The sequence below is a fragment of the Eptesicus fuscus genome, chromosome 20, assembly GCF_027574615.1.
Source record: "Eptesicus fuscus isolate TK198812 chromosome 20, DD_ASM_mEF_20220401, whole genome shotgun sequence".
Taxonomy (NCBI): domain Eukaryota; kingdom Metazoa; phylum Chordata; class Mammalia; order Chiroptera; family Vespertilionidae; genus Eptesicus; species Eptesicus fuscus.
Window position 1 is genome coordinate 30,898,608 of NC_072492.1, and position 18,640 is coordinate 30,917,247.

An 18,640-nucleotide genomic window follows, 5' to 3' on the forward strand; every position below is an offset into this window, starting at 1 on the left:
CAGAACAGTTTTCTCTTCCTTTTCTCCCTTCTCTTTGGTCTACCTTACACTGGCCTAAGAAAGCGGGGTCAGGCGATCTCCACGCGTGCTCAGACAGGTTTGCCAAGACGCCGTCTAGAAGCCAGGCCTGCACTCCTGAATCTGCTGGCCACGAGCCCTGCTAAGATACACATCCCATCCCCGATGTAGAATCTCTAATGCCCCTTCTCATCTCATCTTAGGCTAAAAAGTTTTAAATCATGTCAACCAGATAATGCTTGCTTTATGTGAGAATTATTTCAGCAGAATGGACACAAATTTTCAAACCAGTCTTTTCATATCTATGTATTCTATATTAAAAGTGATAAAGTCATGTTTCTGGGGCGTATTCAAGTAGCTGACAAGTAATTATTTAATAATAGTACATTGAGTGCATTGTAATTATTCTTGCCGTAGTCAGGTAATAGTATCCAACGGAAATTTCCTACCAACCTGCTGTATCCAAAGTTTTGTAAAAAGTTGTAGAAGTTGTTGATCTTTTTGATTTTATATTCAAAAAGTCTCTTTTTATAAATATTATTTATTATACAATGTATATACCTTTGAGTTAACTAAGATTATATATTATATAAATATATATATATTTGGAGAAAATATATTTCATCATGCAGTTTTTTTCTGTTAAGTCATTAAAGAGAAGGTAAACTTAAAATGGATACATTGTACAATGTGTGGAGTTTCCAGATTAATCCTCAGGAGGTCAAGAATATCAAGATCTGAATGTGGTAGCTTCAACTCTCACTCTTAAATTAGTGGGCCAAATTAAGTTCATTTCCTCTGTTCTCCAAGCAAGATAATCTGAGATGTCATGGACAGTAGGCCTGATGTACTCTAAGACTTTCTTACAGGCTTACTTTGTTCTAAAACAGCTTCTAACAAAGAATTTCCAGTTTTAGAAATAAGCAATTTGGGCAGTAATTCATTTCATAGACTCCAGCACTCCCAATACACAAATTAATGTCACAGACACTCAAAGATGTGGCTCAAGGCCAGCAGACCACGATGTTGGCCACTGACTCAATCCTTTCCTCACCCATGTTTTCAACTCCATTTACTGGGAACATAGCATTTGCTCTACTGACAATGAAACTTGACTGGAAATGGCTCTGCCCTGCTAGCGCTGCTGGAGACTAAGCCACACAAGGGCCAGGTTGGTCAGGAGGAAGAAACGGGGTCCTCCGAGCTCTGGACTGTCTGGAACAAGTGTCGTTGAAAGCTTTAGACTGGTCTGGGCAGAAAGGACCCACGATGCTCTAGGTAAAGGCATCCTCTCCTTGGATTGCAGTTTCAAAGGACTCACCTGAGGTCCACAAGGAACACCTCCTTAGCAATGAGATGCCATAACTCGGTTTTATGACAACAGACATAAAATGTCTTCAGACTACCCATAAAGTCATCTCCAGTTTATTTGGCACAGTAAAATTCTTTCCACCTTTCCTTCCTTCCTCCCTCCCTCCCCTTCCTTCCGTCCCTCTTTCTTTCCTCCTGATTTATCTTTATTAGCAACAAATTTTATTCATCTAATTTCACAGAAGACGACAACAGAAAAATAAAGCAGTCTGCCTTGTGCAGTGGAGATGGGTTGCCAGACCTCTAACCTTAGATTGGGAATGGCTACTAGAAATTCATGCATTTTATTTGGTCCCTGAAAAGCTGAAACCACAAAAATGGTTGTTTCAGCCGTGCAAGGCTTCGGACATGGAAAGCATACAGATCTCCACGCCCTAAAACGCTGCTTACCTTTGTATTCAGCTTTTATGTAAAGTTAGTACTCATCTACCCGTGTTCTGGGTATGTTTAAGATTGCCAAAGATTTAAATGGTCCCTACTCATACTTACCAAGGCCATTCGTAATCCTCTCTATGATTAATCATATTCTATGATTAAAGAGAATACAGTTTATAGCAGCGCCTGAACATTTGGAATCTCTGTAAACATAAATACTAATAAACATCTAAAGATATGAGGAAGTTTTAAAAAAGATTCAAAAGAAAGAAAAAAGACAATATAATGAAGATATCTTTCAAAGCAGTATTATTTTACAAAGAAAGGAGGGGGAAAGTGTGATGTGTTCAAGGATGATGGGATAAGGTACAAATGAAAGTAAAAGAGGGTACAGAAAAAGCAGAGAAAAGCAAGGGAGAGGTGATGGGTGGTGAGATTACTCTAGCTGTATCCAGTGATGTATCCAATGATCCAGTGGGATATCCCTGCCAGCCTTGGGTCTAAGGACTGCACATGCGTGGCTGACACACACACACACACACACACACACACACACACACACACACACATACAGTGAAGTTATTTCAGCAAAATGATGGCCACCACACTGTCATCATTTCTCCTAGCTTGACAGAGAACTTTCTAGGATGCAAAAAATTATCTACCCATTAGTTGTAAACTCCCCAAATAGTGAGACAAAGGCAGTTGTGGAGACTGTACACTGGGAAATTTTCAAACATGAGTTCTTGCAAATCCTGTCTTCACTACTTGGGAATCTTGCCGATCACGGCGCTATCTCCTGCATCTCAATGCTATGGTATCCATCCACACACAGCCCGAGGGCCCTGCTCCAGGCCCTAGTCTTAGCACTGCTTGCCAGCGGATGAGAAACTTTAGATCATTTTGCAATAACTTCTGAAATTTACATGCTTTTTTGAACTCTCTTACACACCTTTCCCTGTAACTACTTTGAAAAGGCTTATGGATCAAGTTGCCAGGCAAGGAAAAATGAAATCTTGCTTTTACCTTCTGTGTTTGGGCTGGGTTGGCTGTGTATAGCTGACTCAATGCTTCCACAGTGTGTTTAGCAAGATTTGATTATTATACACACTTGAATCTACTCCATGGCTTGTTGCTGAAACTTCAAGGGGAAGTTTTTAGGATCTGAAAAAACAGACTTAAAGCAAAACATATTTCAGATTTTAACTACCAGTATACAGTTTTCTGTGTTACATTTTAAAAAGTGTTTTCAGTGAAGATGTACAAATTTAGAAAGAATTAAAATAAAAAGAAAGGCCGAAACCAGTTTGGCTCAGTGAATAGAGCGTCAGCCTCCGGACTGAAAGGTCCCAGGTTCGATTCCGGTCAAGGGAATGTACCTTGGTTGCAGGCACATCCCCAGTGGGGGGGTGTGCAAGAGGCAGCTGATCGATGTTTCTTTCTCATCGATGTTTCTGACTCTCTATCCCTCTCCCTTCCTCTCTGTAAAAAATCAATAAAATATATTAAAAAAAAGAATTTAAAAAAAAGGATAAACCTATTTTTTTAGGCTTTAATGACATCTTTTGACAAAAAAGAAATAGCCTGTTAATAGTTCATCCGTAGATGAAGAAAAGCAAGGCAGCAGCTAGCTGGAGGACCTCTGCTTCATCAGCAGGCTGGCTGCAATCTCGTATGCTCTCTGCCCAGCATCGACTTTGGAGAGGACTCGGAGCTTCCAGACTCCACCTGTTCAAGGCTATCTCCAAGGACCGGGTGGTCTCAAGCCCTCCTCCCAGGAGGGTGTGACCCTGCTATCAGAGAAGCTCTGAAGTTGGCTTCTTCCCACAGACCCTTGCTGACTTTCTGGGCCACCTTTAGTCCTAACCTGAACCAACTCCAAGGGCCAGGTTTTATTTAGGCTAAGAGATCTGATAGTTCAGAAACATGTAAAAAGGATGAAGGATGTAAAATGAACCATGGGAAGAAATCTCACTGATTTGGTTTGTACATTTCATAGGATGGAGTAATTCAACTTGAGAAACAATTTTACTTTCTGGTTTAACCCAATTATGAGTTGGACACACTTTTTTTTTTTTAATAAGGTGAAATAAGTAAAATAAATGTAAAGATTCTTGTGCATTAACTTTTAAAAATGCTATTGATCTGTATTTTTTAATGACTATATTTTTAAGAGAATTAAAATGAGAGATTACTTTTTTTTTTTTTAGAGGGGAGGAGGGGATTCATTTGTTGTTCCACTTATTTATGCATTCATTGGTTGATTCTTATATGTGCCCTGATCAGGGATCAAACTCACAGCACTGGCATATCAGGATGATGCTCTAACCAACTGAGCTGCTCAGTCAGGGCCCAAATAAGAGATTTTTAAATAAAAATTACCCATCTCCTTATGATAGTTAAAACATCCATAAGGTCTTTTCTGAGCCCTCTTCTTCATACATATCAGTTGCATATATTGTTTTATATAAAATATTGGTCTACAGGATGTTTTCAAGTATATATACTCTTTATTGCATTCTTTCATTTGCATTAAACAATATAATATTTATATTTTTCAATATAGTTTTGGACAAAACACAAAGACATGAACCTCATTGAATAAGAGACATAAGTTAGTACAATGCATGTTGTCTTCGTGGGAGGAGAAAAGAGGCAAGAAAGATCTAAAACAGACAAGAGAACTCAGGGTACTGGCTACCAGGAATCACAGAATTTCACAATACAGTCCACTTTTTGAAAAGCCACAAAGCAGCTAGGAATGAAAAGCTGAAACAAAGTAGACATGACATACAAGTCTACCAAAAATATGCCGATAGAGAGATCTGGAGACAGTTTGCCTTGTGCCATGGGGACAGCTGACCGAGCCACACCCAAGTGCCATCGTGGCAGCGAGCTTCATGGGCAGTTGCAGATGGCTTCTGATTGCTTGTCCTCACATTTTAAGCAGCAATGGGGAGAGAGTAGCATGCTCCACAGGTCTCATCACCAAACATGATGACCTATTTAAATTCCTTCTAACTCAGTTATAAGACAAAGCCTTTGGAAGAAACGAGAAGAAGGTGGAGGAAATGTATTAAGTGTATTGGAATGGACGTTAGAGGACTGAGGGGAGAGAGCTGTAAAGTGATATATTTCTTTTCTGAAGAACAGTGTTCTATTTAGATGCTAGACTGTACAGATAATTAAAATAAAGGAAGGATACATTCTAAGTAAGTCATTAAGCTAAGGGAAAAAGAAAAGTGGTGATGCTAGTAAGCCTTTAGTATTATACTAAGGAACTGAATCATTTAGAGTTGGACCCTAATCAATGCTGAAAGGATTGTAAATTATTTTAATGACTTTTCCCATACATCTTTCACAAGTTTTTAACAACACCTACCAGGTGGTAATGATTATCATATCTCTTACCACAGAGGAAATCAGTTACATTCAGGGGATGTCATAGCCAACACAGCAATACTCCTGACTTTCTATTAAGAAAGATCTCCTGATTGCAGCTTGGAAACATCTCTGAAAATGATTGAGAACAGCATCTTAGAAATCCAAAGCCTGCCCTATTTCTTCAGGCAACGGTAACAACCAGCTTTCTGGGAGAACTTGAACCAAACGCACAGGGAAGTTGTCTGATAATCCCTGTGAGCCCTCCCTGCTCCTGGTTTACCTGTAGACAGTCTTCCTAGTAATAGGCCAAGCGTTGTCCTGCAACATCATTACATTTATTGAGAGTTCCTGGGTGGAGGGGAGAGTATGGAGCTTAAAATGAGTAGTGTTCACAAGTACAGTGCATCTCCCACACTTAAAGACTGAGGAAGAAGGAATCATCTTAGCTTGCAGGGAAAGGTAAGCACAGCATTCTAAAGCAAGTCTGTACCTTCCACAAAGGAGTGGACTATCTCGATAAGCACAAGGAGGGGACTTTTATTGCACTGATCATGCAGAGTGAGCACGTGTTGAAGGCAGGGAACAATTCACTTCATTTAGGGTCTTGAGTAAATCCAGTGACGATCCCAGGCCATCTCTACCTTGGTCACTATGTGTTTGCAAATAGTCCATTTTCAAAGTCAAGGGAGCGACTGAAAAAGAAATACCCCAAACACAAGAAACAGATGAGGGTCTACAAAAAAGTCATCACAAAATCACTAAGAGCTTCTTACAGGCTTTGTTAAACTTTCCACTATGCACTTGCTATGAGATGAGCATGTCACAAAGGGAAATGGTCACAGCTCCATGCATTTATAAGCAGGTCCCAACAAATATGTACCATTGAGTTTTTCCTGCATTGTGACAAGGAGGTTTGCGAAGCTGCACAGGGAGAGCAAACCAACAGTACAACAACCAATCTCCTTGCTTGGTCTCTCAGACCTACAACACGGTGAAGAATTCTATAAATGGAAACAGTTGTCCAAGAAAGGCTGAGATTTGAAATTCATATGCACTGTAGAGCAAGCAACTTGTAGAACAGGCACTGGGATTTAAAAGAGTGGTAAGTGTGGTTGACAGTCTTAAGTGTTGTATATATATACTTACGCTCCTTCTTCTCTTAAGAGAGCCAAGAATTTTCTCACACGGTATTCAGGATCCATCTAAATACATCAGAAGAAATAAAGACGATGGGTTAATGGTGCCTTCTAATAACTATGCACTTACTTCATGCCAAGGAAATCCTGAGCTTCAGACATCCATCAGTGCTCTGCTGAGTCACAGAAATGTGCTACCTGTTCCCTGACCAGTATTCTGATACACAGGAAGCAGATTGCGTCATTCAAGAGAAGTGAATGGGATTTCCTAGCATAGAGAATTACTCTATTCGAGGTTCCAAATGACCCAGCTAGTCATTCACAGACACCTCAGCTGCATGCTCCTTTAGGGAGAGCTATGTGAGGAGATAGCATGCCCAAGAAGACTAGTGTGAGACCAGACAGCGGCCATTCATGGGGGCTTAAATGGCATCCAATTCATAGGACTCATCTAAAGCATAAAAGTGAGACCAAACTTGAAGAAACCAACTGCTGTTGCAAGTAATAAAAAAAAAAAAACTTATGCTGAAACTAAAAAAATGAAGAGTGGGATTGACTCCTCTAACTCAGGATAATCCAAGTCTCCTGTGATGAGAATGGTGTCGAGTCTAAGAAAAGATGGAGGAGTTCTGGTTCAGGCTCTAGGTTCAGGTCATTATAATTAATTATTAAGCTCCATTTTATATTCATATTTAACTAATTTGTTTAACTATATTCAATTTTCATTGGTCCACCAGAGATATAAAAAATGCTCATTAAAAATATCTTTAATTCCTTGAGATGAATTTTTATTGTAAGAAACACACCTAACTTTTAAAAAATGTTCCAGGCAGGAGTCTGTTTCCCAAGAGGGAACTCCCTGCCCTCCAGGAATAGCTTTCAAATGCTCAGTGCAGCTGTGGGTAAATGTGCAATTGGATTCCCCCTCTAACTACCTTTCTTCTTTTCTTTTTTTTTTTTAAAGATCTCCTCTATCCCAGAAGTATAGAAGTTTCAAATGTATCAAAGTTAAGAGGTCAGACTACAAAGGACTAAAAAAAAGTGTGAATGCTAACAAAAGAAACATTTTTCTTCTTTGGGAATAGAATTACATATGAATCAATTGTCAACTTCTTTAAAAAAATGGAACTGGCTGGAGCTCAGTTGTAGTCAGTACTTGCAGGTCTTTGCCCATTAAATATATTTAATATGTGTGAGCAACGACTTACTGACTTGCCTGTAGCTATGGAATTAAAAGTCAAGAGAAAGGGAGGAAAAAAGTAATCTAGATAAATGACTTTATTCCCTCAGGTGACATCCAGTCAGAGCAGATCCTCAGCACTCTGCAAGTTTTAACAGAATTGTGTATAGTGAACAGAGAGGTAACATGACTTATATTCTGCTAGACTACGTGCCTCTTCACTTAGGCCCAGTCTCTCTAAGGCAGATCTAAAGAGAATTCACTCAGCTGCACGAAATCCATTTGACATGAAGGGGTTCAAACTCAGAGGCCTATGAAGTGTCAGTCGCTGAAGATTAGGTCTGAGTGCCCCACTCTCACTTTCTACCCCACATACACAAGAGGCATTAACTTGATCACTGACCTGCAGGCATGAAAGCAAGAGGCAGGGGTAGGGGTTGGGGAGAAAAACCCACATAGTTTCTTCTATGCAATTATTGAAAAAAAGTGTGTTGAAACTAAAAAAATGAAGAGTTGATTATCTGACAGGTTTATCTTTTTCCAAGGAAAGAGCCAATACATCTGTATATGCACTTTTACCAAGAAAAATCCTAAGCAAAGTGATTAGTCTGTAACTTTAACTTACTGCTCAAAATGGGAAATAAATAAATCGGCTTAAAAGTAGTCTGGTTGACAGTTCAATAGATTAAACTTTAGGTTCCTGAAAACCACAATTTTATTTTAAAATAAATTTACCAGCGAAGATTAAAAAGCATTCAGTTCGTCTTTCCAATCTGTTAGTGGTCCAAGAGCCTATTTCAGTGGTAACTGACACCACCTCCGCCACCCACTGCACACACTGATCAAGCGGCAGGGCTCAGCAGTAATACATATGCTTAGAATGTAGCCTAGGACCTCAGTAAACTCAACGCAAGTTCACTGAGCATCCTACTATGTGTCTGGCTCTGTTCCAGGGGCTGGATTCAATAGTGAGTGACAGCCAAGGTCCCTGAACTCACTCACAGAGCTTGGTAAGGATACATTTATTATCTAACTAGATAAGCATAAGACACAGGATGGGTACACGGGGGGGGGGGGGGGGGGGGGTGTTCCAAAAAGAGAAAGGGTAAGTTGCCAGTAGACGTGAGAAAGGCCCAAAGAAGTTTCATCTTTGCCCAAGCAATAGCCTGGAGCTCAGTTTTCCTATGGGTGCATAACTATATAGGAGTTTGCATGACATTTCTAGGAGCCTAGGGCAGGGGAAAATATACAGAGCCCAAGTCTAGTCTGCACAACTGAATTACTTTGTCTCTGAAAACAGTCTCCCAGGCTCCTTTTGGTGTATGTGTGGTAGCTGCCTGATCTCTGATGGACAACATCATCCCCCTCCATCAACTGGCTGTGACCTTGGATAACTCACTGACAACCTGCGGGACATTCGGTACTGTCATCTCTAAAATGAGCGGCAGCAGGACAATATCTCTAAAATGAGGGGCAGCAGAACAACTGCTCTTTGAAGTTCTTTCTAATTCTACGATCTAGTGAGTCCCACCCAATGTTAAAACTTAAAATAGCCCTAGCTGGCTTGGCTCAGTGGATAGGGTATGGCCTGCGGACTGAAGGGCCCTGGGTGCGATTCCAGTCAAGGGCACATGCCCGGATTGCGGGCTCGATCCCCAGTAGGGGGCATGCAGAAGGCAGCGATCAATGATTCTTTCTCATCATTGATGTTTCTCTCTCTCTCTCCCTCTCCCTTACTCTCTGAAATCAATAAAAATATTAAAAAAACACACAACTTAAAATAACTTTATAACCTTTTCTTCTCTTTTTGAATTTTAATAAGTGGGAAAGAAAAGTACCAATAAATTATTGTTTGATCTCAGGCTACTAATATAAACGAGTTCAAAAATAATATAAGGAAATTATAACAAATTAAAACTTGAGCAAACAGAAAGGCATATGAAGTTTCTATGTCTGAATCATATGGGGAAGGACATGACTTACCTGTAGGGACATTTCGATCAACATTAGCAGCTTCTTGATTCCTATCCAGACCTTTTTATCTTTTACTTGCTGTGCAATTATGGTACGTTCCTTATCCTTAAAGTTGCCCAAAAGCTACAAAAACAATAAAAGTAATGAAAGCACTATTATAGTGAGTTGACAATATTAGTTAATTCTAACATTTATGCTTAAAAGAACAATGATAAGGACCAGCTGACTGGTTCAAGTTGACAGGATTCTCTCCTATTTAAAAAAAATCTAACCTGACCTTTCTAAACCCATTAGGTATAATAATGAAATTGAAAATTGGTACCCTAAATCCTGTTTTCCTATAGGCCTCTATTATAATTTAGAGGTATATTTGCTGGGGGAAAAATAGCTCCACCATTAAGAAATATCAGTTAAAATTTTTAACATTCCTTTCTAGAAACAAATCTATGTGTCAAAGCAGACTAAATTTAATTCTCTTACCCAACTCTGGCACAAAAGCTGCTCAAGCCGATAACCTGGAGACATTTATCATATAAATAATTTCTATTTTGTTGGGAGTATGCCCCAATTTTATAGGTCTTGAAGATTTTAAGGAGACTTCACACTTGAACAAAGTCATAGATCATATTTCCTAACAGATCTCAGCAAGTCACTTGTACACATTGATATTAATAAAAAGTTTAATGAAGGATTTATTTTTTTAAATTAAAAACTTTGTCATCCTCAAAAAGATTGAAGAAAAAATTTTCATATTATGAATTTGATCATAAGACAGTTCCTTTTACTTCTGTAACTTTCATGAAGTTCCGAAGATTTTAATCATTGTTCCAATTTATTAAATAAATACAAGTAAATGAGCTGAAAGCTACTATGAATAACTGAATTTTCTAATTGATTACCTTCCCTGCCCTCACCCCACGTTTCTGGTCCTTTAATCTATGTGCATCACTCATGCTGAACACAGTCACTCCTTCCTGGCAGTTTGTGTGCTGCCCTCACCGAGAAGAGGGAAATTCACCCTAATTTATATTCATCTCTCATTCCCCTAAATCATGAAAACAACTGAAGGTATAGCCCAGGTCCCATATTCTAGGCTAACATAGAAACTAAACTCCAGGTGCAAAGTCTGGCACCCCTTAGTATTATTTCCAGCCCCAACTCCTTTCTTATAAACAGTGAGCAATCCATTGACTCATTTTCACCTCCAAAGCTTCCAACAGCTGCTCTCCTGTGGCAATGTTGGGCACGTGGATGGTGGTGCTGAAAGCGGTAAGCATTTCCATCTCCTGAAGGACATCTTTGCGGCTAGTGGTCCCAATAATAAGAAGCTTGCGGCCCTGACCACAGAGAGAAAACATGTTAAAATGCACAGGATAAAACTGATTTGAAAACTAGAGTAAGCCTGAACAATACCTATTTCTTTAATCGCAGAAATGCAAATGATTAGGCAATAAAAAAATCAGAATTTTCCTCTTGAAATTAAAAAAGAATAATCAACAACATGATTCAGAAAGAGCAACACTTTCTTCAGGACAGGATTCAGAAAGAGGCAACAACTCTTTCTCCTCATTCACATCAATAAAATAGTGGCTTAGTAAATCAGGGGACATACAAGCCAAGACACTTCAGTCCATGTTTGTAATTCATTTTTCACAGCCAACATGGTATATGTATAGTGGGAACTGGAAAAAAATGAATGAATGAATGAATGGAAAGTCTGTATCATCCACTTGTGACACTGCAACGGATAATTTGCATATTTCTCTATTATTAGTATAGATAATAAGGTTATTCTTATATTTTAAGAATTTTGTTTTTAGCTTTAAATTCTTTTAAAGAATCTACAGATTCTTTACTGACTATTATGGAAGATGGTTATTTAATATTAATTCTGCATTCCCCCCCATATCCTTTCTCATCCTTCTAATACAGTTATTTCACAATCTTTGGTTAAATCTATATTCAGTATTTATTATGATTATATAAATGCGACTTACAGCTAAGCCATATTAATTTCCTTTCTTGGGCAACATTTTGTTTTTAGTGGAGTTAATGATTGCCATTTCCCCCCTTTGCTTATTAGTTTACCAGGTACTTATCACAAGTTCATCTCCAAACAAATACAACCATGAATATTCTTTTCAATATAGTATCCAAACATGTTAGGAAATTCTGAAGTTGTTTTTTTTTAAAGACATTTCCCTCCTGAAGTCCCCTGTTCTCAGAGCTCAATCTGAATTGACTGCTCTCTAGGCTTGCTCCGCAGCTGCAGTTCTAGAACTTTCCCCTCCCCTCTGTTATAACCCCTGTTTCCTAGCCTTCCCTTTCCTTCATTTATTCTCTCTTCCCTGTGGTGCATATACTTCAAAAGCTTCCTAAGAAGCTTTGATATATGAGAGGTAAAAATTTAAACATTTCCTTGAATGTCTGGAAATGCCTTTCTTCTACCCTTAATATTGTGCACACTATTCATAATTGATAGTTTGGCTAGGTATAGAGAACAAGGTTGGAAATAATTTTCCTCTCAGAATTTTGAAGGCACTCTATTATCTTTTAATTTTCAGTACTATTGGCTGGAAGACTGATGCCATTCTGATTTTCTGACTCTTGGTTTCTAACTTGTATTTTAAAATTATATCTTAAAAATATAATTTTAAAGGAATCTTTTCTTTATCCCTATGTTATGTAATTTCAAAATTATGTACCTTGAGATCAAGTCTTTCTTTACTCATTCTACTAGGATTAGATGGGTCCTTTCTAAACTGGAAATAATCATTCAGTTCTAGGAAATTTCTTTGAGGTTTCCTTCTGTTCATTTTTTTTCCTTTGTGCTCCCCCCAAACCCTGCCCCAAAACTTCTATTAGTTGGATACTGGTCTACTAATACTAATCTTTTTCTTTTCTATTTTTTGCTCTTGATTTTTATTTCTTTCTCTAATACTTTTTAGGTTAGCATCAACTTTATCTTCCAACCTTAACATTAATCTCTTTCTATAATATTATTATTTTTTATTTCTAAGAGCTCTTTCTTATTTCTTGAATCTTTTTTTTTACTGTATCCTGTTATACTTCATGGATACAATACTTAATTTTAGATTTCTGTGAATTCTACAGATTTTTAAAAATGTTTTCTTCTTCGTCTCTGTTTCCTCCGAATTTGTTTTTTCCTATTTGTTCATTGGAGGCTTTTCTCAAGAGTGTGGTCATTATTTGATGACTAATCACAATTAAGAGTTAAATTAATATCTGGGAGCTCTGAGTATGAGGGCTTCACTACACGGTGAGGATGATCAGATAAGACTTGGCTGATGATTAGGAGGCCCTCAAAGGTCAGGATGTATAATTTTTTTCCCAGAGAAGACTCTTCCAATCTCCTTCCTGAGGGCTCTGAAACCCAGTTTCCAGCCTACTGGAAGCAGATGGGGAAAGGAGCCTGAGTATCTCGCTGTTCAATATGGAGACCTTCATTTACTCCTATTTGCAGTATGGCACCTCTTTAGAGCAAGCTCTCATTTAATATTCATTATAATCCTGAGAACTAAGCATTAGCATTATCTCTATTTTACTGATGAAACTATTGAGTCTCACAGAAATAAATAATTTGTTCAAGGTCAAAAAACTAAAAAAAGATGAAGCCAGGAATGAAAACCAGATCCAGAATCCAAAATTGTATGCTGCCTTTCTTCATGAAGAACAACCCATTAAAAAAAATACTTACTTAGAAAACAGAAGAGGAATACATTTTTAACGTATGTCACTGTATTTATATACACTTATTCCACAGACAAGCCTTTAACACAATTATTAAACCTATTCACAGATCTTAGAAATCCAGAGTTTTAAAATAAATATGCAAATAAATAATTATGTGGAAATTAAAATAAATATAGGAAAAGATTTTAAGAAGTTGAAGAACAGATGCAAAAACAATTTCAATAAAGCATGCTACTGTCAACAAGCCATGCTAGCCTGTCTGAGTCTTATTCATTGTTTTTGTCCATCTACTGTCCTAAGAATAGATAATGCATCACCATAAACAAAGGCATGTCAAAGAAACAAAACAGAGTCCTTTTGGTAGAATTAGTGATTAGCACATCAGATGACTGTGCAAACACTATGGGATAGATGTATACCTGTGATGTATACAGATGGAAAGATAACCATTATTAGTGAAGAAATCAAGTAGCTACAAATCAAACACATTTATCAACAGAGCTTTACCAAGCTCCTAGGTGAATATGGAACAGACCTTGTATCTATGGATAGATACAAGGGATCATTACAATACAATACGGAAAGGTAGAGATGTTGTCACAGTCTGTCATGGTGGAGGGAAGAAACATGAACCAGACGAACATCTCCTTTTCTCGGAGGAGGTAATTCCTGAGCTGAGTCGTAAGGAATGAGTGGGTTGGTTAGGACGATGAAGGGGAAGGTCATCTCAAGCCAGAAGGAGCAGAAATATATAAGTCCAAAGGCAAAATAACAAAAACAAAAACTGGGGTACTGGGGTAATGACAAACGCATAAAGACTTATAAACATCTACTGTAACAGAAAAGTGGTGCATTTACCCGACATTGCAGGTGTTTTCCAACACTAAATTCTAGTGGTAAACTTAGAAACACATTCCTGAAGGCTAAGAGATGTCAAAGGCCACACAGGCTGGAACATCCTTACTACATTTAAAGAGTAAGTGGTTCTTCTCTTTTCTTCCTTAGTTTTTTAATGCTTCATAGCCCATAATTCAAACTCCCTCACCTTGTTCCTCTCTCACAGAGAACAATGCTGGCCCTAGAAGATGGCACTGAGGGAGAAGCTTCTTACTCATTCCAGAAAGCGGGGACTGCCATTTTCCCAGTGAACCTTTCTCTTAGGCTCACAGTGACTACTGAGTCTCACAGAAACTCAGTGTTGAAAGACTGGGAAATGTAGAGCAACTTATAATAGAGATGCTAATTTATGTTTTGCTTTTCTTCTTGTTTAACAAGACTGCAAACACTGAACAGAGGTCACGACCCAGGCAAGTTCAGGCCTTGACTTGTAAAGCATCATCTTTACAAAAACACCAAAAAGACACACACACCACATTACGAAATAATTAAATTGTGCCGGGTCATTTTGTATATTAATTAGTGGAGTAATGCTCATGAGGAAGCTTTATCATGAAAAAGCAGCTCTGAATGTATTAACATAATAAATCACATTGGAGAACGTTTTGGAGAAAAAGCTGACAGCAGCATAAAACAGGAAGACCAGCTTTAAAAATAAAAGTGGAACTCAACCCAAGAGGGTAAATCCAACTTGTTAGTATGTGGCTACTAGTCTCAAGCCCACAGCGCCGAAACATGCTTCTTGATGGAAAGAAAAAAAACTGTTCCCAGCATACTCTTTACTGAGATTTGTCGGTCCTGTTGCAATAAAAAAAAAGGCCTAAATAAAATGACTATCTGCCAATCGGATTACGATAAACATTGTTCCAAGGTTAAGTAAGTATTAGTTAACTAATTCTTAGTGCCATAAGAAGCAACTCAGGTGAAAACATTACCATGAAAAAGGCAGGGCTCAGTCAGGTGTTGATCCTTCAAAAAACACTTCTTTACATGATGAAGAATGAGCCAAGTACTAAGCAGTATCTAAGCCTTTTGCCAAACAAAGGCCTAACCAGATAATCCACACCCTTTCATAGGTCCTGCCCATTGATTGGCCCCAATAAACTGATTTGTAACAAAAGTTCATATGGAAGAAAGCTTTTTTTCTTCTTAAATAAAAACGCCACCAATATAATACTGCAGTGAAATGGAAGGGCTGATTTTAACCTGTGAACAAAAGTAAAGTCAGTTATGCAGTAAAGAAAGGCCATTCTTTCCATATCATTCAATGCTGAGCAAGTGTAATACACCCTTAGTAAGAAGAATTAACTGTGAACAATTGGAGACTCTGAAATGGATTAAGAAGTTTAAAAGCGCAACTCTAAACTGCTGTGTGCTGGGGGCCTTAAATTTTATTTTCTGATTGTTAGAAGTTGAGGTTTTTGTAAACACGAATGAAACACTTCAGGATATTAAGAATTTATAAACCCAGTAACCAAAAGATACAATAAATGAGTTGATCAGACCATTAACAAGAATTTTTTCCATTCAGGTACTTCTGGAATTATGTGATTTGGTTTGTGCCTTCCAAGTGATTATAATTTAGCCAGAAAGAACAAATAAATATTCAGGGACCACTACCAACTAACATATCAGTAAATACAAACTAATAATGGCAGAGGGGACACAGCACATGGGGACAGTTTCATTGGGGTGGGTCATCGAGGAAGATTCCTGTAGCACTGTGGAGACGCGACAAAGGAGGCCCCAGAGGAGAAGGTGGGTCCCTAATGCTACTAAATCCTGTAAGGGTGGTGGGGGCAGCTGACCCAGAGTGCGAAGGGCTGGTAACCAAGTCTCCTTGGAGAGATGGGGAGTGGGCAGCCAATAAAAGGAAGACTCAGAATGCCACACTAAGGAAGGAGATTGTGTATAAAAAGCAACAGGAAACTAAAGAAGGTTCTCAGGGAGGAAGAACTGTGATGAAGAGAAAGGTGATCCTCGTGGCCAGTGAGAAAGGTGCTGCACGAATTACATGCCAGTTCTAAGAGCAAGCATGCCAGGAGGGACGTCTGCATACCTCAGATATATGGTGGCATCCTTTTTAATGCAAGCCCAGGGCTGGCAGAAAGCAAGGGAGGAGAGGCAAGTACAGTCTCCACTGTTCATAGCTGTGCGATCCTGGCTAGATTATTTAACTTCTCAGGACTTGTCTCCTCCCCAACCATAAAAATGGGATTAAAAATCATACCTACCTGTCAGAGTAGAGGAAGAATGAAAGGAAGTGAGAAGTTGAATGGTTTTGAGGGGAACCTGAAAAATCATCCTCTGCCTAGGACGTCAGGAATCTATAGCAGTAGGTCGGGTGGGTGAGCAGGGGACACCCGAAAATTCCTTTTTCCAACAACACAGGGCACCGGCAGCAAAAGATTCTCCAAAAGGGCCAAGACTCGCTGTGTTAGGGGAAGATGAGAGCACCAATCTTCAGCTTAACTAGGGTTTCGGTGAGGCCCAGACAAGGCCTGAAGCTAAAGATCAAACACCCCCTCAGAAGAGTTGGGGCAGCTGTGAGAGTGAGGGAACGATCAGTTCAGGGCAGAGGATGTGAAAACACTTTCCTGGTAAGAGGTGCTTTAGTCCATCACTTATCCTAGCTTCATTCTTGAAATGGAAATAATTTCTTATATTTTACTTAGTTTATACTATCAATACAGAGGTATTTTTAAAAAATTCTACTTAACATAGTAGACATAGCTTGTACGACTTCATTGCTGCATTTATTTGCAAGTCTGAATCTTGTTTCTAGCCTGTCAGCTCCCTCGGGGGAGGAGCCATGTTTTATTCACCTAGGTTCTCCAGGTAGTCCTTAGCCCAGCAAGCCTAGCACAGCAGACTCCTATGCTCCCTCTGCCTAGAATGCTCTTCCCTTATACATCCACATGGTTCTCTCCCTCAAAGTCAAGGCGTTGCTTGAATATCACCTTTCCCACAAGGCCTTTCCCACAAAAATAAATATTGTATTTACTGATATGTTTTCCAAAATCACCCCCTACACCCCTTTTAAAACTGCAATCCCCACTTCCTCTCCTTCCTTTTTCCTGATGTTCCCCCACAGCATGAATCACCTTTTAACATACTAAATACTTTACTTATTTACTGCCTTTATTTATTGTATTTATTGCTGGTCTTCCTTCATAAGGACGGGGCTTCTATTTGGTTTTATTGATGTATTCAGGGCTAGTCTTGTACACAGAAGTTAATAAATTTGTGTGGAATGAATCAATGGTGATCTCAGTGTAGCTTTCTAGCAGATCATTCTTTGTTATGTTCTCTTTTCTGGTTCTGGAAAAATGCACATTATACCAAGTGTTCAATAGGAAAATATATTCTGAGCCGTAAGGGTTGAATGCTATGATAACAAGTTTTAAAGAAAATAATCTGCCCTGTCCGGTTTGGCTCTGTGGGACTGAAGGGTCCCAGGTTCGATTCCAGTCAAGGGCACATGTCCGGGTTGTGGGCTCAATCCCTGGTAGAGAGCATGCAGGAGGCAGCCATCAATGATTCTTTCTCATCATTGATGTTTCTATCTCTCTCTCCCTCTTCTTTCCTCTCTGAAATCAATAAAAATATATTTTTTAAAAAATAAAGAAAATAATCTAAAATGAATGGCATGTATGATTCATTTACAATATAAGTAGATGCAAAAGCTGTCATAGCTCTTTCTTTTAGCTAATTAATTGATCAATCAATGATCAAGCTATTGGTTAGATAATACAGACTTCTCTAACAGAGAAAAGATAAAATTCATTAGAAGCCATTAATTTAAGCTAGTGAGATAACAAGTATTAGTAAACATCTATTGCAACTCTTGGTTCCCCCACGCCAATGGGAAAAATTGACTACCAATAAAAACAACCAGGAATCTGGACGGTGAAAGGAGAGGAATGGGGCCTCTGCATATCCTGCATGCATTTCTGATTTCTCATGCTCAAATGTCTGCAACTTCTTCTATTTTTTTTTGTGGCGCGGGGGTGCGGGGGGGGGGGGGGGGGGGGCGGTGGTAGTTAAATGTTTATGTTGAATACCAAAGGAAGGATGTTTCAAATAAATCTTGCTACAACTAGGCAGACAACTACAGTTAAACTCTCCATTAGATTTTACCCTGAAGCAAATTCTTAGTCTACTGTTTTTGTAACTATTGCAAGTAGGGCAGAGGACAATAAGGAGGGGAATTCATGATGCAGATTGGATATGAAATGAGAAACTTCACCCCAAATAATTACTATAGGCCAGTGATGGCGAGCCTATGACACGCGTGTCAGCACTGACACGCGTAGCCATTTCTGATGACACGCGGCCGCTGAGGCGGCTGCATGCCGAGGATGAAACATTTGCTGCTCCTGAGGATGAAACATTTGCGAAATAATGTTTTTTCCTCAAAGTGACACACTACCCAAGTTATGCTCAGTTTTTTGGCCAAGTTTGACACACCAAGCTCAAAAGGTTGCCCATCACTGCTATAGGCGAACAGCCCATTTTGTAATATTAAAGAATATTTTAGTATCAGTTTGTGAAAAAAGACACCGAGTCATCAGATTTTACCCTTGGAGTA

The 18,640-nt window shown here is 38.8% G+C and overlaps 1 protein-coding gene across 2 annotated transcripts in view; it reads right to left on the reverse strand.

The window, feature by feature from the left end:
* Nucleotides 1–5,461: 5,461 nt before the first annotated feature.
* Nucleotides 5,462–18,640, reverse strand: part of NSF (N-ethylmaleimide sensitive factor, vesicle fusing ATPase) — a 121,072-nt gene continuing 107,893 nt past the window's right edge. The window contains exons 18-21 of one of the 2 annotated variants that reach the window (XM_008149570.3): nt 10,641–10,775; nt 9,448–9,561; nt 6,295–6,350; nt 5,462–5,840 (exon numbers count right to left, since the gene is read on the reverse strand). In XM_008149570.3, the coding sequence (XP_008147792.1) occupies nt 5,798–5,840; nt 6,295–6,350; nt 9,448–9,561; nt 10,641–10,775 (348 nt within the window). In that variant the 3' untranslated portion in view covers nt 5,462–5,797. Of the gene's footprint in view, nt 5,841–6,290; nt 6,351–9,447; nt 9,562–10,640; nt 10,776–18,640 lie in introns of both variants that reach the window. The other variant, XM_028157475.2, reaches the window with a different exon arrangement.